This window comes from Nanorana parkeri, unplaced genomic scaffold, assembly GCF_000935625.1.
Source record: "Nanorana parkeri isolate BGI_ZX_2015 unplaced genomic scaffold, ASM93562v1 scaffold478, whole genome shotgun sequence".
In the NCBI taxonomy this organism is placed as follows: Eukaryota; Metazoa; Chordata; class Amphibia; order Anura; family Dicroglossidae; genus Nanorana; species Nanorana parkeri.
The window spans coordinates 761,969-781,723 of NW_017306746.1; the positions used below are offsets into that span (position 1 = coordinate 761,969).

General features: G+C 40.6%; 1 protein-coding gene across 1 annotated transcript in view; it reads right to left on the bottom strand.

Annotated features, from left to right (window-relative positions):
* Positions 1-200: 200 nt before the first annotated feature.
* Positions 201-19,755, bottom strand: part of ESYT1 (extended synaptotagmin 1) — an 86,231-nt gene continuing 66,676 nt past the window's right edge. The window contains exons 17-31 of the mRNA XM_018560794.1: positions 18,932-19,075; positions 15,156-15,332; positions 14,988-15,070; positions 14,619-14,667; positions 12,892-12,981; positions 11,660-11,755; positions 11,495-11,566; positions 9,098-9,184; positions 8,859-9,005; positions 8,287-8,456; positions 5,309-5,407; positions 3,438-3,569; positions 2,289-2,394; positions 1,308-1,357; positions 201-362 (exon numbers count right to left, since the gene is read on the bottom strand). Coding sequence (XP_018416296.1) covers positions 329-362; positions 1,308-1,357; positions 2,289-2,394; positions 3,438-3,569; positions 5,309-5,407; positions 8,287-8,456; positions 8,859-9,005; positions 9,098-9,184; positions 11,495-11,566; positions 11,660-11,755; positions 12,892-12,981; positions 14,619-14,667; positions 14,988-15,070; positions 15,156-15,332; positions 18,932-19,075 — 1,536 coding nt within the window. The 3' untranslated portion in view covers positions 201-328. The remainder of the gene's footprint in view (positions 363-1,307; positions 1,358-2,288; positions 2,395-3,437; positions 3,570-5,308; positions 5,408-8,286; positions 8,457-8,858; positions 9,006-9,097; positions 9,185-11,494; positions 11,567-11,659; positions 11,756-12,891; positions 12,982-14,618; positions 14,668-14,987; positions 15,071-15,155; positions 15,333-18,931; positions 19,076-19,755) is intronic.

Sequence of the window (19,755 nt, forward strand, 5' to 3'; positions counted from 1 at the left end):
ACACAGGGACTATGAGAGGAATGAAGGGAGGGAGGGAGTTATGCTGGCAGCACTGGCTGGCAGTGCCAGCATATACCATGGTACACAGTTGCCCTCATTATGCAGCATTGGCCCTCGTGACACTTGCAGTGTCTATTGGTGGGCTACATAGTGGACCCCTCAATGCCGCTCCCCGAAACATTATTTTCTTTGAACAGTGAAGTGTTTCTGTGTCCTTCCTCTGTTATCTCTGGATGCTAGATGGGACCGAAGCAGTGTGGGGTTCAGCAAGTAACGTCTTCTGGAGGGAATTCACGGCTCACATTCTTCTCAGTGTCACAGGAAATGATTAGACGCTGGTCCAGTCAGTCTTCAGCTCATACCTGCCAGGAGACCAGGAGGTTAGAAAGGAAAACATTGCTGAGGTCATCAGAAGCTTGACACCGGATATCAAACCATTACATGCTGGAGCAGGGAGCCTGAACTTTATGGACCTGCATATTCTTTTTACAAGTGACAGTTTATAGAAAAACTAAAACAGAAAACAAAACATTGTCAATTAAACAGTCAGTTCGGCCAAAAGTGATATTTCAGTTTTCGGTAGATGCCGGAGAGTCAAGCCACCCGGACAGCTTCCTAAATCTCTCTCAGGGGCTCTGTTGGAGAGATGCCTCTGACTGCTGTGGCCATTGCGAGGTGCTCTTACTCTCCCTGCTACATTTTTAAATGACAAAAGTTAGGGATGCGCCAATACCGTTCTTTTGGTATCGAGTACTGAATTCTTTTTTTTCGGCACTCGCCGATCCCGAGTACGGATACCAGTGCCATGTGCCCCAATTATCAGGAAGTTGGGTAGCGGATCATGGCCCGGCTTCCTGATTGGCTAGGAAGCCAGCTTCACTTGTTGCTAGGAAGCCGGATGCCACCTCATGACCCGCCGCCCGGCGTTCTGATTAGTCAGGAAGCCAGGCAGCCTCGGCAAGTGAAGCTGGTGTTTTTTCGATAGAACACTGGCTTCATTTGCAGAGGCTGCCTGGCTTCCTGACCAATCAGAAAGCTGGGCGGCAGGTCATGATTTGCCATCCGGCTTCCTAATTGGCTAGGAAGCCAGCTTCACTTGTTGCTAGGCAGCCTGGCTTCCTGCCCAATCAGATTTTGTTTTATATATCCTCTTGTCTTGTTTTTTTAGTCATTGTTAGTAGTGAAAGCTTAAACCTGAGTGGTCACATTATTTCTTGGCAGTTTAGGAAATGTCTGAGCTTTTCTTATGTAGACTATAGTTTATATGCGGAGAGAGCATGAAGGATGACATACTGTTAGACACTTACCACTGGTTGACTCCTTTTGACAAGTCCACCTGAGAGAGATCAATAATAACCTGCAATAAACGGAAGACACACAAGTATTAAACAAATGCTCTAGTAGAAAAAATAAAATGTAAGCTTTGAACTTTGTGCCAGCAGCAGCCCCTTGCTGCTCAGGGCTCCAGTTTCAATTCCAGGTATAGCCTTAGTACCCCAGTCCACCCAATTACCCATTGCGAGCTCTATTCTATTACCTTATGTAAAAATAATTCAATCACATCCACCAGTCAGATTCAAACCTGCCTTAGACGGCTAAATCTGACAGCTGTACATTCCCCAGCAAGGATTCAGTAAGCTGTCCCACCCACCATACATGTCAGTAGCTGTGTGGAGTGAGGTTGCCGTATATTACACAGAACTCAGAAATGTCACTCATGTCACCTGCATCTGACTATAATACAGCTACAAAATTATAAGTATTTGTAAATTTGTTCAGCCAGTCCAGAGGTTTGCACAGCCCTGGCCAACAACAGAATCAGGATGGCCATCTACCTTTTCTCTACTGCAATATAGAATTGGAGAGTGATTGGACAATGAAAGAGCAGCAAATAGGTCATCACTCTCCTTCTGTTTGCATGCTCCTATGATAGCAAATGTGCTTGTAGCAATGATAAAGTATATGTGCAATGACAATAAAATGATATTGGTTCTCTTGTGAGGGTCACTGTATTTCCATGGTCAGTTTAACAATGGTTTACAAAGAACTGTGGGAAGCGGGGATAGCTACCTTCAATGTTCAATACACATAATAGTCATATAAATCACTCATTATGCTGATTACCGTCTTTCAAGGCCATCTGGTCACTGAAAGGTCACAGAGTGCAAGGAAAAGTATGTGTGGTCCAACTAGTGGAAAGCCACTTCAATCTAAGGTCCAGTTCTGCACACACAAGTTTATTAATAAGACAACATTCATTCAGGAGTATTCTGTATGGTCAGCATTACCTTTCCGATGAGCTCTTTTTCCCTGGACATGAAGGACACGCTATTTTTCACAGATATCTCCAGTATTTTCTTTGTAGCTTCTTCCAGTGGGATCTCCCACTCTAATCTGCAATCACAAATATGATCATTCAGTACATTATTGACTTATTGCTAGCATATATAAGACCTAAATTATCCCCCTCAAGGCATGTGGCACCTGTGATATGCACAAAGCAGAGAGACCAACTATGCATATTGTAAGAGATTAGCACTTTCCAGAATGAGCGGGGGTAGAAACACACTGGTAAGTCCACGTGAAATGTAAGTTTAAGTATTTTCTTACCCAGTTTTACTCTCAGCAGCAGTCTTTCTTACAGAGGTACATAAATCACAATTTAGGATTTCTCAGCCAAAGCCAGGAGCTCACTTGCTTATATAAGCCATTTGTGCCTTTAGGTCTAGAATGAAGTGGTGGCCAGGAAACCCACCCACACTCCCTTGGTCAGGCTACAGAGCTCCATGAAAGCAGGGATCCAATTTCCTACCGAACGGTAGTATTGGTAAAAAATAACGTTTGACCATGCGGCTGGTGTCTGCTGAGTGACAGCGGCAAGCTGCGGTGCCTTTCTTGTTAAAATTCAAGGCCTGCATCTGTTTACTTTGGGTAACGGCATTGCCATCCAGTGCACTGCAGAAAATGCAGCATTTCTGCAATTTCTCAAAGCACACCAAAACCACAGATCACACCTGCATTGCAGTGTGATCAGGGCACATAAAAACAATTGTTTTTGGTGTGCCCTTGTAGACAGCTGCATTTTACTATAGATGCAGTTCTCCATATAAGTGTGAACGGGCTCTTCACAACTCAGAAAAGCAGATGTTTTGTTGGTTTACGCTATGGACTTGCTGTATATAGCCCTCCTGCATTAAAACTATGTTAGCTTACTTCCTTGCTGAAAATAGTGCAGGACAAACCTGCTTGAACTGTTCCTGTGTGTCCCTGTCTCATGCATGGTCTACCACTGCCACTACAAGTTGAGCCTTTCCCTCTTACTATAGAGATAGATAGATAGATAGATAGATAGATAGATAGATAGATAGATAGATAGATAGATAGATAGATAGATAGATAGATAGATAGGATAGATATTCTGTAGTAGATGTACATACTTCTCATTGAACTCTGGATTTGGGGTCCTTTTCTTCACACTTGTTTTCCGCTTTGTGCCCCGGGTTTTATCAGGCAGCAACAAGACAGACAAGTAAGGATCAGGGAGCTCCTTGGAGCCAACGTTTAAATTCCTAAGAAACAGATGAACAAAAATAGGGTATGATGATACAGAGTCACTTACAGTATGAAATACATAGAAGCTTTGACAGCTTGTTAATAATACACCTATAGGGAGGATGGTAAGGAAATAGGTACTCTACTAAGTTTTTATTTTTGTTGTATGGCATTTTGGAAGGCATATGTAAAAGTTAAAGAGTAGGGCTTAAAGTGAGGTGCAGGGATAGATGGAGAGAGAAAATGAGCTACAGACCGAAGGGGACAGCTAAGATCAACTAAGTCTCAACACCTAACAGATCTCATATTGTTTTATCTCTCCTCGCTTTCTCTTGCTTCTCTACAGCACTACAGTGTCACAAGTGATGTGTAAAAGCAGGTTGGCGCCGACACAACAGAGATCTGAGACGCTCGTGGCCAGTGATTTGGTTCAGTGTCTGGAAGACAGTTCAGTGCATGTAGATATTAGATTGAAGCCGTCAGTCTAGGACTGCCAGCTGAACTACCAGCTTCACTCCACTGATCTGCATGCTCTGAACTGTCATCTGGATACTGAACCGACGCCAGTGGCACACATCTAAAATCTCTGTTCGTGTGTGCGGGTACATGAGGACGGGGTGCTTTCAAAAATGTTTTTTGTTTTATTAAACTTTAATTATGTAAACCTTTTTTGTTTTATAGTTAACTTTGCTATAACAAGTGGGCTGATAAGTGTCAGGTTCTCTTTAAAGAGATTTCAGCGGTCTATTAGACCCCTAATGTCACCTCTGCACCATTTGGAAGCTAATTGTGCACAGATCGTGCTCAATTAGCCTATTCCCTGGCCATCAATGACAGCTCAACCAGGGCATGATAGGAGATGGTTGACTCTGGATTCAATATTCAGAGGGAAGATCAGTGAATGGACAGTGAATGTATGTTTGCTCATCTGCTGCCACCTTGGAGGTCATGGCCAATAATGTGCATGTATTGCAGAGCTGTGCTGCATATTTATTTGTTTTGCCCCAACACACACTTTAAAACAATAACTACATTTTAAAAGCCAAATTATATTTTGGCCAAAAACCAATTGATCACCCAGAAGCTGCTAATAATAAAAAGAAACTCTGGTTGTTATACTCCCCTCCTCTTCCCTGGAGACTTACCTGTTCACCAATCCAGCACTGGTCCTCTTCCAGGATGAATGATGTCTAGGTTCATTTAACTCACTTTCTATGAAGCCTGGGGGTCATGTCCCCTTCCTCTGCCCTGGACGTTAATGGATAATGCTGCAGGGAGCGCCCACTGCATTATTCAGGATCCACAAACCACCGGAGGAAGAAGCAGACCTTTAAAAAGGTCCCCGGGCATGACTTCACAAAGAACAGTTTATTTAGTTTATTGAATGATAAGTACCATTATCAAGAATGTGCCCTTGTTGATCTAACGCAAAACAAAGTTCACTCTTTTAATGTATGCAGGAACACCAAGCAACTATGCAAATAAAACCTCTCACCCCAACCTTTACTTATGATATGAGAGATATCTTTATAGGACAAGACCAGAGTATGGCTGATAGGCAACAGTGAGTGAAAACGATTAGGTCACAACTCACTCACATTCTGTACAGCTGGAGCTGGTTAAAATCCCTTTTTTCGTTTATATATTCATTAACGAAATGTATCCTTTTGCTGAGACAATGTTAAGTATATAAAAGTGATCATATTCATTTGTGTGGCACAGATATATTTAGTTATGACAAGCAGATGTGTCTTACCTGCAGCTGTGCATCACTGCCAAAAGCTTTCCCTCCTTTGCTGGGTAATACACAGTCACATGCAGCTGACCTACATTAGAAGCTGTTGTCTCTGAATCACTATGGGAGAAGATTACAATAATCAGCCTTGTAAACAGTTTTCATTCTGCTAGTTGATTCGTTATTCTTCTACTGAAGTCAATGTCATGCATTACAATTTAAAGAGGAATTTCCAGTAAAAGTCTATTTGTTCAGGAACCCTCCACGTAGAAACCCGGGGAATTCACCCCTCCTTTAGGATCCAAGTCTTCAGAGAACAGGGATCCGGAAGTACAGTAAACTCCCCGTTATCCAGCATTCACAGGGATTGGTAGATTCCGGATAAATGTAGTTTCTGGGTGCTTGAAAGTTACTATTAAAAATATATGTCTGACTAATGCCATACCCCATACTATACCATAAACTCTTTATTGACTTCATATTAATATTGAAATGCAACATGAACAATGTTGTAATATATTGCAGTTTTTCCAGTCCTCAAATGTTGTGGTTGTAATAATTTTTTTTTCAGACTCCCCCCCCCTTTATTTTTACCTGGTGATCCTGCCAGTAATACCATGTCATGTCCTAGGGTGACAATGCTTACAGTACTGAATCTAGGGAGGAGCAGCGTTGTCACCCTAGGCCACCTCACTCCTGATTCAGACAACAGGACCTGGCCCTTTTCCTTATCCCCAGACATAGTTGAACAGAGGTGAACTAGGCAGGGCTGATAACATTGCTTGAGATTTTAGTACAGTGCAGGCAGAGATCACAGGGAGTTATAAGTTCACATGTTTTCTGACAGGTTTATCAGGCTTTTTTTGAACTTATCAAACTGATATAATACAACACTTTCAAGGATGTTCAGATACCAAGTACTGTACAGTACCCGGTACAAGTACAGATACTTTTCCAGCTCCAAGACTAGACTAGAGAAAAATTAAAAAGCTAGGAGGCAGCTGTAATTTTTAACAAGCATGGGGAGCTCCAGGGATTTGAGCATCCCTGTTTTAATGTATGATTTGTTTTATATACACACACACACACACACACACACACACACACACACACATATATCTTAGGGATGCACCAACACCATTTTTTCCAGACTAAGTACAAGTACTTGTCCAAGTACTCACAAATACAAGTACTGATACATTTTTGTTTAGTGTCATGTGACAGTTTTGCTCAAACAAAACAGACTAATGATTTCGGGACAGTGGTGGCGTATCAGGGCCAGTCCCAGCTGCAACCACTGCAACCCTGGTAGTTCTCGAGAAAATGCCAAGTATCAGCACTGGTATTTGAACTGGTATCTGAACATCCCTACTTTAAATTGTATATTTAGCAGATCCAAATGGAGCAAAAAAGAGAGGTTCATTCCTTTAGATCTACAAACAACTATGTACTGGCTCCCACTTGCCCATCAAATAAAATTCAAAATACTTACAATAATACACAATGCCATCTACAACGCTGGCCCAAGCTACAGCCCCAACCTCATCTCAAAATATATCACCCAAGCCATCCATTCCACTGCTATCAAAACCTCCTGCTTTCCAGCTCTCTCATCACCTCCTCCCATGCTCACCTCCAGGACAATTCCAGAGTGTCCTCCATCCTCTGGAACTCCGTACCCCAATCTGTCCGCTTATCTCCTACTCTGTACAACTTTAGGCTATCTTTGAAAACTCCTCTTCAGGGAAGCCTATCCCACCTAAACATAATAACTGTTCTTCCATTAGCTCATCCCACACAATTATTACCTTTTGTAACACTTGCCCTCCCTTTTAGATTGTAAGTCCTCATGGGCAGGGCCCTCCTTACCATCTTGTCTTGAATTGTATTGTGATTGTAATGTCTTCCTTATATTGGAAAGTGCTGCACAAACTGTTGGCGTTATATAAATCCTGTATAATAATAATAATAATAATGCAGTGCAAGGACCTGCCTGATTGGCAACATGCCGCAGATCAGCCAAACAATGAGTACACAGGGGACTTTTTTTCTGGTTAGATCAGAGTTCTGGCTAGTTTAATACCGGATTTACTGTATAAAAGTTCACTTACAGCACCTGTGCTGGTAAAATCTGGTAATACCATTTAATGTTCAAATATAATGGTTCCATATAGGAAAAATGCAATTTACTTGCTGCACCTTTTTCCACCAAGTTGTAAAGACCCATTGTTATTTACTAGACATCTCTGGGATATGGGAACCCCTCCATGTAACTATGAAGAGGGACCACGTTAAACAGAGATTTTGTACTTTCTTGAACCGAGTGACTAGAAAACCAGAACAGCAATCTTTCTACCTGAATAAGGGGCCATCTCTCAAATAACTTGATAGACAATGGTCATTTATAGGAATATCTCTCATCAAAATCTGCATATTAGCAGATATGATCTGCCCTACCCTATTCTGATCATTGCACTGCCTAGTCCATCACAATTTTTCCTTTTGCCCCACTCATGTGACTTTAGTTTCAGCGCATGCCGGAAAGGAGAATTCCTCTTTCAAAGAGTAACAATCCATCTATGATCACACAAAAAAAAATGGGCCATGTAAAGCAACCCTATCTGCACATTACTGAAGTTGAATTCAAGTTTAGGATGGACGTCAAGCTTCAATCCTCTGTTCAAGATTGCCCACTGAGATCATAGCTCTGCTGCAGACCACACACATCCTGATTGATTCACTGGTTAATCCAAAAGCATTTATGGCCACAATCCAGAGGGGCGGGGCTTATTGTGAGATGGGTGTAGCCTATTACAGGGCAGAGATGTGGTGACTTTAAAGTGTACAACTCTCCACTAAATGTATTATATATAACCTTTTAGATGCTATTTTTTGAATACATTCATTTCAGCTTGTATTGTGCCATAGAGGAGGTCCTCCATGCCCCATTTCAATGTAGTTTCCCTTAGCTTCACCAACATAAGTAAAAGGGTACTTGCCTGTTTGTGTGGGGCAGTCTCTGTCTAAGATCTCCAGCAGAAAGGTCTTCATGGTCTACAGCGGACTCCAGGCTAAAATCTGTTTTCTCTGGGGTAGGAGGTCTAGGAGGGTCAGAGGACTTAAAACTAAGAGCATTGAGTTCAGGGTTGACATTGGGGGAGGTCAGAATCTGTAAGACATTATTCAATTAGAGAATAGAAGCAGAAATATTGTACTGTGTCTTTTAGTAATGTTATATTGCACTTTAAATGCTTGTCTCATGTACACATGCAGCAATGGACAGATTTACCAGTCACTTAAAAGCAACACAAATCTAAAATGGGGAATCAAATGATTTCAGACTTCACCTCATCTGCCTTAAGGTGATTATATACAAGGGCACATTTTGTGTAAGGAAATTTCTATAGTGAGTGGCCCTGCCAGCCCCACATGTCGATTTACTCATCTGGCTTTTATTGAAGGAGCCAAAATGTGCGGTCCTGTGACCCAAAAGGGAACTAGAGCCAAAAAAAGGTTTGGATATAGTTTTCTTATAATTTCTTAAAATGTAGGGGAATAATCATTCACTCACCCTCATCTGAACTCTCATAAGAATTTCAATGTTGGCACCAGGTGAATTCAGAGGGAACCAGCCATCAACAGTAAGGCATTCAGCAGTCAGAAGATCAGACAGTGGCATTGTCAAAGACCCCAATGACTTACTGGCATCATCCCGCACCTTTCAGCAAAAAAAGAACAGTATGAATATTAGTAGTAGTTAAGGTAAAACTGATGATATTCCAGAAATAAAGAAGAAAGCACCATACTCACATTAATCTGCAGAACTTCGTGATTGGGATTCTTGACAAGGAATATGAAGTTTTCATCCCACACTGGACTGCTACTTTTTGATGTGGCCTGATTAAGTCAAACAGCACCACTTATTAACAGGAATTACCAACAAACAGGTAGCTACATTGCATCTCACTGTGAAGTTATCTGATGGGTCTGTCTAATTAAACAAAACACACTCTATGCAGTCTCTAATGTTTTGAATCGCCAACCATGGCTACTAGGCTTAACGTGCATCTCTAGCCGAAATGTTTTGTTTAGTTCAGGAAAGATTGGGGAAATATTTGAACTCCTGTTGGGTTTTACTGCCATTGGAGGCTTCTTTGAAGAGATTCCTTCACTCCTGTCTGATAAAAAGAAAGTGAGGGGAAAGCAGCAGTATTCTACACATGACAAGCAAGAGGTATTTTTTTTCTCAATATAATAATACTGTATTTGATAATGTGAATCATGTGAAGTGTGACTACACTGGTCTACAAGGAGAAAGAATTGGGTCACTAATAAAAGGAAAATTAAGTCCTGAGTATTAATTGGCTCCAGTTTCCACGATACAGCTTCATGTCAAAATTGCATCTAAATAATTCTTAATGACGAGGGGGTGTGTGATTATGCTCTATAACTTTTCTGTAAAATGTGATATAGCAATGAGAATGGTGCCGCGCCAATCATTATATATCTTTTTATTGATCCCAATAACATATCTTTCCATTCATTTATTGGTTTTTCATGTAACATTTTAATGCTTTTTGCATGGAAAACTGACAAGCGAAAGGAATGGACTTTTTCTTCTTGTTTAGCCAATGACGCACATAACTTGCACATGTAATGCAACAATAATAAGGGGCCCAACTCTTGTCCTCATCACCTATTCTGCATCCAAAATATAGGTGGTATGCCTTTTTACCACTGCCGTCATACTGCACTTTTGAGATGCAAATGTAATCTCGCCACAAATGTAGGGGAAGTTATCTGCGTTGTTTATACAGTTTTGAGGCATCTTGGCTTCTGAGGGAAAATATCACGCAACTGTTCCTGGGAAATGTTAGGCAATTACACTTTCACAAGCCACCACTTTCACAAGCCACTTGAAAACCAGATGTAACTGTATGATGCGTAGATCTGACCAAGACAAATGTACCTTGCAATAAAAGATCAATAAACTAAAGTTAGGTAATAATCTTTAGTCTCAAAGTGAAGATAAATGTATACACTTCCATGTGGTACAATTTTCATTGTTCTACCGTACTTTGTCGAGAAGTTTGAGGCATCATGATCATCAGACACCTCCCTCCCTGGTAGGCAAATATACTCGTCTGTGTATAAAACTTTTTTTTGTGAAATATCTTGAAAACGTAAGCCAACCAACCAGCACCTTTATCACCTGTTTTCCAATTCATCTAATATGGAAGAATTAACACATTTTATCTTGGAGGTCGATCATTTCCCAAATTTTGTAGACCAGTGCTATTAAAGGCTAGGTCCAATTTATGGGTACATATACTTAGAAACAGTAAGCCTATGCCCTATGTCTTTCCTGGACTGCACAAGTCTATCGCTGCTGGCCGGCAGACAAATGACTGGGTATGGAACAGTCATATAATATATGAATGATTTGTGTGTTGACAATTTATTCTTTAACATTCAAACTTATTGTACAACAATGTTCTTTTCTAGTTTACTCACAATGGCTCTTATAACAATATGGTCCTTACTGCGTGAAAATGTTTGTCAACCAGTTAAAGAGATGAAAAGGCTTGAAAAGCACAAGTGTTTCTCTATGTCCCTTCACATTCATCTCACTTCCTTGATCTCTGTAGTCATAAATGACAAGAAAACTAACCAATATCCTCCATTAAGCCAAATCAAGAGGTGACTTTCTCCTGTGTTTTTTGCATTTGACACCCTAACCATGCTCTGCTTTTAAAAAGTCTCCACTTTTCAGACCATGCCCACATCCATCTGTCCACCCTGATCTGATGATTCTAACACTCATTTTCAACTGCCTTGATGCCATCTATTTGTGCAAGTCTAAGCAGTTGCAGAAATTTAACCTGGACAAAACTGAGCTACTTATCTTCCATCTTTCAGTCAAACCCTTACCTCTCCATTAGTAAAAGGCACAGTCATTGCACCAACCTCATCTTTTCAGCCCTGCTTAGCCAATTTCACGTTACTGCACACACTCACTCAATGGCAAGTCTGTACATAATACTTTACTCCCACCCAAGCTCATTTTCCCCAACATACTGACCTTGATAAGCCACATGAATCATGCAACGAATGCCTGGATCCATTGAAACTTTATCTACATTAAGTTAACATAGTATAACAATAGAAATTAAAGGTAAAATGGCAAAGATGTTCACAGAATAATACCTTGGTCTTGTAGGTAGTTTTCCTAACAGTTAGCTCTGCGCTTGTTGTTGGCAGCTTGACTCCCTTCTTCATCTATTAAACAAAGAGAAAACAATATCTGTGAAGCACAAAAGAAAAGAACAAGGGGAAGATGTGAAACAAAAAATAAGATATTGCTGATCTTACTGGCAAGCCACTGGCACTTTCTAGATAGACATTCAGAAGAGCACTTGAGAACTCTTCACTGTGTGCTGGCTGAGATAGGCTGTTCACCAGCAGAACCTAAAATGTAAACAGTTAAATGTAGCAATTTACTTCACAGACAGGAGAAGGCACAGCACAGTACATGTCATAGTCAGATTACCCAAAATATATATCATGAGAGTATTATCAGGACAAGACAGACGGACAGTATCATCAGAAAAGACAACCAACAGGAGAGTATTAACATAGCTGACGTATCAGTGTGACAGTGTCATCAGAATAGGCTAGACTGCTATTAGAAATGTAGGAGAATATTTAAAATATATTATCTGTACAGAAAATATCAATAGAAAACAAAACCAGGCAGAAGAACATTTTTAGAACTGACAATAGTTTTTTGAGTGTCCTGAAAATACTTATTTCTATTGCCTTTTTCAGAACAAACACAAGACAATGGGAGAGTGTAGGAAAATAGAGTTCGGGATTGTTATCACAAAATGCAGAAGACAGCAGAAGGGTATCAGAACAGAAGACAGTATCATCGGACTAGACAGACAGAGAATGATGAGAAAATGATATGGCAGCCAACTGCCATACATCAATATCAAAGCATCCAGAAGCAAGCTGTAGGGCATTAACAAAATAGGGCAGGCAGGAGACAGTGGAAGAATATTAACAGAGCAATCATAAGACATGAAGAAAAAAAGAAATCAGAAAAGATAATGGACAGAGGGAGAGAGGGACTGTCAGAACAAACTATAGGCAGTGAGGGAGTTTTATAAGAACAGAAAGAGGACAGCATGATGCTATTATCAGTACAAAGAGTAGAACATAAAAATATTAACAGAACAGGCAATGGATGATAGGAGAGTATTAGAACAAACAGAGAAAGCTGAAATATATCATCAGAACAAAGTCTAGAGAGCGAGAGAATATTGGCAGAACATACACAGAGCAGAAGGAGTGTAGTATTGGAAAAGGCAGAGGACAGTGGAATAGTTATTATCAGAAGAGGCAGCTGCATGCAGACAACAAGACAGACTTAGAAGGTCAGTCAGTAGACATTATGAGCACCATGTTCAAATCTGAAGACAGTAATAAATATAACAACAGCAGACAGGAAGGTATTATTTAAATTAGTAATGAGGCCACATTGCATTACCTTAATACAAAACACAAAAATTCCCCAGCCTCAACCTGCCACATTGCATTACCTGTTCTAGTTGAGGCGCATCACTAAGATGTGATAGACATTCTACTTTAACATGCAGTTTTCCTGACTTCACTTCCTCTAAGGGCAACCACTGAAAGTGTGAAAATATTACAGTTACATAGAAATACATTACACAGATATGAAACAAAGGGGTGTGTTTATAAAAAGTTTGCAGAGCGTACAGCTCTGTGAATGTCTGAGTTTTAGATCCGCACAGCATTATGACTGCTAGATGGAGCCGAGAAGAATAGGAATGTGCTATGTTCCTTGGCTCCATCTAGTGGCCATAATACGCTGTGAATCTAAAACTGGCATTCACAGAGCTGTATGCTCTGCAAATGTTTTATAAATACACCTTAGCGTCATATTTAAAAAATCTACATGTTTTATAGAATTAGGGACAGGCAGTATAAAGTGCATCCTGTATGGTGGCTCAGTGGTTTGTGATGCTGCCTCCTTTGAGTAAAGCTGGCCATACAATGCTCTATTGTTCTCATTTAACCCGTGGGCTGAAGGATAAAAAAGAAAAATAGAGCAGACTCCTCCATCAATGCCACGAGTCCCTTGATCATGGAATCCCTGTTGTTCCTTTTGTATTCTAACAGTGGCTGCCAGCCCCTGTCAGAATACCCGAACAGAGATGGCAGCTCATTGGCTGCCAGCTCTGTTCATATGAAGATTTTCCAACCACCTCCTTTGATCAGCTGATTGGAGGGATGCCGGCCGAAAGGGTGGCGCCAGCGGCACACACTGTGCACATTTCGACTGGTTCCTCAAGAACAGGCCAACATTTGCACAGTGTATGGCCACCTTTAGTGTGATTGACTGTTTTCCTGCAATATATGCAAAAATGCCCGATTCCTTATATGAGGATCATAAGTACCGTCAGATCCTGCTCCACTCTGTTGTATTCAGAAACCTAACCATTCTTCATATACAAAGGTTTGTTTAGGGAGGAAGAGTGTCTCTAGAGGCACACTGACTTTACATAAACCCAATAATTAACCTGCTTATTCAGAGTTGGCTGACCTCCTACTACTACAACTGTCACCTTACACTGGGTCATTGTGATGTCACTATCCGGGGAACATATAAGGACCCACTAGACAGGTTTCTGTAAGCAACAGCGACAAGATCTGTAATATGAAACTCTTCAACAAAACAACAGCTCACATCATTGACACTACATTGACCATGTTACTGAAGAAAAACCAGATCCTTTACTACCCTACAGCTAAATTAGTAATCATTTATGCTCCGGGGAAGTAAAATGGTATTTGAAGATTGCATAAGGTGTAGAAACTATTGAAATCAATGTACATTTTACTTTTAAAGGCCACCATTCACGTTGTGAATACATTATAGTCAACAGTGGGATTCATCAAATGCTGCTGTTACAGAGCTGCACAAACATACGTGCATGGAGAATGCCAGAGCCAAAATCCCTGTGCTCACTGGATGTTTTTTTTGGACCCTGCTGTTTCCATTACTATGAATGGTTAGATCTCATGTGAATAGAATACACACCTCAATAAATGCGAACATTGCAACAGATTTAATCACTACAATTGGGCAATGTGAGGGGGGATATAGTCCTCCAAGGTGCATGCATTTATACAAAGAAATATAAAGATACACCTCGTCAAACCTCTGTCACAGTTGCCTGAGGCAACATTGTTCAATATCTTACAGTTTTGAAATAAGATTATGAACAAAACCAAACATTACCTCATCAACGGTTTTCTGTTTAATAACCGTCTTCACTGGAAGTTTACAGCTGAAATAGGAGAAAAAAAAAGAAAGTGACAAAATAGAACAAATAAACGATATAAACCAACAAAACAGATATTAAAAATAGGAATACCAAGCAATTAATTTTAATGTTAAAAAGCTCCAATCCTAAAATGATTTCTAAATAAAATAAACAAAGCAGCATCAGTAAGCAAATAGCAAGGTGGAAGCAGGTGGAATTGTGTTATCCCACCAAACCCAATACTGCTTTTTATTATCAGCATATACATAGTGTATACAATTGTTTGTGTATTACATGCTAACATAGTGATACTTTATCACTTCTGAAGATAGGTTGGCACTAACCTTCCAAGGAAGTCATCTTTGTCGATATCTTTATCAAAGGCTCGAAACTCAATGTCCTGTCCAGGGACATCAGTGACCAGGATCTGCAGGAAAGAAGGGTGGCTTGGTATTATGTGGTGTACAGATAAAACCCCCAAATGTGTAACAGAAAACTGCAGGGGACAGTACCTCAAATGCCTGGTCCCAGCGAGGATTCAAGTTTTCCTTTATCACTCTGGTTTGTACCGATTTGCCACCAGCTCGTACCACCACATAAGGATCAGACTTCCCTTTAATCATGCCACCCATGAAGTTATCCTTTGCAATCAGGTTTTCAGCTTCAATCAAGTACACGCGAAGCACATTCTGTACAAAGACAAGCATCAGAAAAATGATTAAACCGTATCTAAACTCAAGAAATAAAATGTAATACTTGACAGCTAACTAGCCCTTAGATCGGGTGGCTATGTTCGTTTTCTCTTCTTCAGGCTGCATTTCCTTTTATTTGACCTGGTGATCCTGCCAGAAACATGGTACCTGTCCTAGAGTGACAAAGCTCACTTACTGTACCTATGAAAGTACAGCATTGTCAATCTAGGATAGTGCATTGGAAATACAGAGCACATCTCACTCTCCTCATCATACGGGGATGTGTTTTGTAGTTTGCAGGAGTAACCTGGACAGGGCTGAGTGCATTACTTGAGGTACCACTGCAGAGTGCACAGGACAGCGCTGGATTTCTGGCATTATCAACAGGTATTTTTTTGGACTTATTGAACAGGTATAAAGTGTTTTCAATTATATATTTACCAGATCAAAAGAGAGCACATAAAATAAGTTATGGTAATTGTTAGAGTTTTTAACAAGTAACAAAAGAAGGTAAAACACACACAACAGGACCCCTAAATATATGACAATATGGTTTCATTTCTATTACCCAAGCCACACAGTAATTGTTGGCTGAATGCATCTAGTAAACCTAAAACATAACATGGCTTACAAAATACAAATGAACGTCAACTACTCTGGATGACGCGAGGGTGAATAAAAATAAAAAATTGGTGCCATTTCTTATGTTACAATAAGTGACTCTTCACGCAGAAAGTACTGCCGTGTCAACTTCTCGGTATATTACTGTTTCATGGGAAATATCATCATGACTATGGGATGACCATACACCACACAAGATGGAAAGATATTCAGACATGATCCAAATGTTTCCAGGCTTCTCTATCTACTGATGGTTCTATAAACAGGAATGCTCAGCTTGTGCATGTTCATGCTATAGGCAGGAGAATAGATTGCCGTCAGACACCCCTAGCACTAACTTATTCATAGGGAGAACATTTTCTGAGACTTGTCAGCCGTGTCTGGAACCATACATGGCTGACCACAGACATGAGACCGTTGTACAATCTGGTAGTTGTTATCTCTTGTCTGTAAATACCTAAAATCTCATTTAGCAGTTCCCAATAAAAGTGATAATCTAGTAATTAGTAAGTTAAATAATGGTTGAGTGCAACGCTCCTGACACATCTTCCAGCTAAAATGTTTGCATTCTTGTTCGAGCTTTCTGTATTCTAGCCTGCAGTAAGTATTCTAAACCTATAGCCAGGGGACTCTCGATGTGTGGGACTCTTGAAGGTTGGCACATGTTATTTTCTGGTCTGTACTGATGCTTATGATCTCTGCTATATGATGGGATGTTTCCATTAGTATCTATCCTGATATTATCTTAAAGGAGAACTATGAAATGAGTGATTTCCACTCACCTCATAGTTCTAGCCGACCTGTGACAATGAGACTGTCACAGGTCGGCTCAGTAGATCGGGAGGTGAGCGAACACATACCCGGGGTCGCTCACCTCTCGATCGTGGCACGGCTCTCTGCCGTGACAGGGGGAGGGGCTGGATTCCCCTCTCCGATCTGCCAGCGCTGACTGGCGGAACGGACGGGGAAGGGGCGGGTACAGCTGGCTCTGCCTCTAGATAGGCAGATCCAGCTGTCACTCACGCAGCTGGGCGGATCCCGACGTCTAAGTCGGGATCCGCTCCAGCGTCTCAGTATTCCGCGAGCTGTAGCTCACGGTATACTGAGCTTAGGGTAACGGGAGGACGCTAGTTTGTGTCCTCCCGTTACCCTAAGGAGAACTATGGGGAAAAACACTGACCCCATAGTTCTCCTTTAACAGTCGAACGCTGTTGTCTGTATTGCGGACATTAACCATGGATACTATCGAGAACACATTTTTCTTTTGTGATTTTCTGTTTTTCCTTTGTTTTTGGTGCAAAATGTCTATTTGCCATTTTGTTATGTAATTCAGATTTCTAATAAAGTCAGATTGAACTAAAGCTATAGCCAGGATGTTTATTGTGCTTTCCTGTGTAACTAACACCATTTGTTTTCTGTTTCAACACTACACTATAAATAACAAGTGTTATCCTAATGACACAGAGCACCTGGAGAAGGTCACATCGGCTTTCTGCAGCTGAATGTTCTGCACATGGATCAGTTCATTTGATTAAGTTCTGCTAAACCTACAATTTGCAATCTTGATCGTTCTGGCACCTTTCCACTGAGCAATAACCTGGCAGAAAAGATCCATTTTACTCATCCCTTGGATTGGTATAAGTCAGCTTACAAATGGATACCGGGTATTAGAACATACAGCTGCCGCTATTTTGACAGCAGAGAGAGAAGCAGGGAACTGGAGGGGACATCGGCTTATCAGCAGAAAGAACTATTATTAGACAGGATTAACTATAGTTGATAACTATATTCACTTTAGCTATCTGGACAGGATAGAAGATCCGCCTAATCAAATCTTCCTGCCAAGATTTATCACACCGAGCTTATGTGGTAATCCTATAGCCATGAGATTGTCCATCCAGCCAATTTTAACTGTTATCTCCGGCCCAAAAGGTAGATTGAGCAAATCACATGATTCACATGATTCAACTTCAATTAGACCTCAAAGTGGATTTCCACTTTTGCAGCCAAATTGACAAACCTAATTTTATATTTGCTACGTGTTCCCATTCACAATGCTTCTTGCAGTTTATATTGCTTTTGCATGGGTTAGGGTTTCTTGGCTTCTTAAGGGTTAACATTTCTACTTGCTTTTCCTTGTTTGTAATGTTAGCAGGGTTGTGAGGGGCGTCTCCATTGTATGTTAATAAAGTTTACAATAGAAACACAATCCTAAAATTTCAGTCCTAATTCTTTCTATAAGAACAGATCACTGTGAAGGTGCTCAGAGAAATGTAGAATCAGTCACGTTTCCTGCTGCAACAAAACATCTAAAGAAAAGGTACATTTGTTTTTACATTTTGGTATGCAGTGTGAATAGATACACAAAACATATAGAGGGGGTTTTCTCAAATTTGACTGCAAAAGTTGGAATGCACTTTAAAAAGGAGAACTACTGGGAGAGAATGTACTCTTCCAAATATAGTTTGAGCTGGCGTGTGTCACTGCAGCTGTCACATGCCGGTTCTATAGATTGAGAACTGAAAGATCACAAACCACTGATTGCTTCCCCTCTCCTCTATTTGTTCCTCTAGTGCTTTTTGGAGGGGCAGAGTTGGGAGGGGGTAGGCACAGCTGGCTCTTGCTCTAGAGAGGCAGAGCCAGTTGTCAATCAGGCAGTAGGGTGGATCCCGACAGTATTGTCAGGATCCTTCCCGGCTGCAGCGTGGCTGCATATATTGGGTAGTTGCCCACTATACGCTTACTTTGGGTCACAGGAGGATATTAGTAAATGTAGTCCTGTGACCCAAAAGAAAACTCAAGCCTTTTAAGCAATATGATTAGACCTCCCTTAAACACCTGTACCAGCCACATGGTCCCTAAACAATAACAGTTGCCTGGGACAAGCCAGGCAAAGAAAAAATGATTTGGCACTAAAAACTCATATGTATTTAGTCATAGAAAACAGACATCAGACAATCAGCATGCTGACTTACCTCTGTAGCAAAGTTCTCAGGAAGAGAGGTTTTGCTGGGTCGGGGAGGAAAGTCAACACTGGATCCAAAACTTGCTTCTTCCACTTCAGAAGTGTCCGTTTTTGTGTTCACAGATATAGTTGGATCCAAGTAATGCATTATCAACTGTAACTGGTGGCGCTTAATATATTGAGCTTTACCATTATTTGGTTGATTATCATTATTTTTAACTTCATCATGAATTCACACCAATGAATTGTTATGACTTGATTTTGCAACTTTTATACAACTCTATGCCATGGACAATGAGATTGTCTGAGCACATGGCCAGATAACTACACGTCAGGGGACACATGTACATTTCCTCAATCAAATGAAAAATAAATTGCTCTTTTTTTCCTGAGAAATATTAGGCAAAAGGCTGCATGACTGACGTGCAAATGCTACCTCAAGAACCTCTGTACTGTTAACACTTAGCCTTATCTTATAGAATAGAACTACATGAAGAAACTGCTCATGTTTTTTGCCCATTGGAAGATGACCTCTGTCCTCTTGTTGATTACATCTGATACTAATAAAAAAATAATTTTGTATGTGTCAATGCTTTAATCTTATTGAAAAGCACCTTCACACAAACCGTGATAATCACTGAAATACTCCAAGTACAAATCTGTGCCAGGTGTTGGTGAGAACCACAGACAAACTTCTGAAATGGTAAATAGTTATATGGACCAGGCATGCCTCTTATACATTTACTATTATACAATTTGTAAGGTCAAAAGAGTTTTCTAATTGATTTAATTGTAATCTGTCTACATGCTCTCTCTGGGCTGATTGTGCACAGC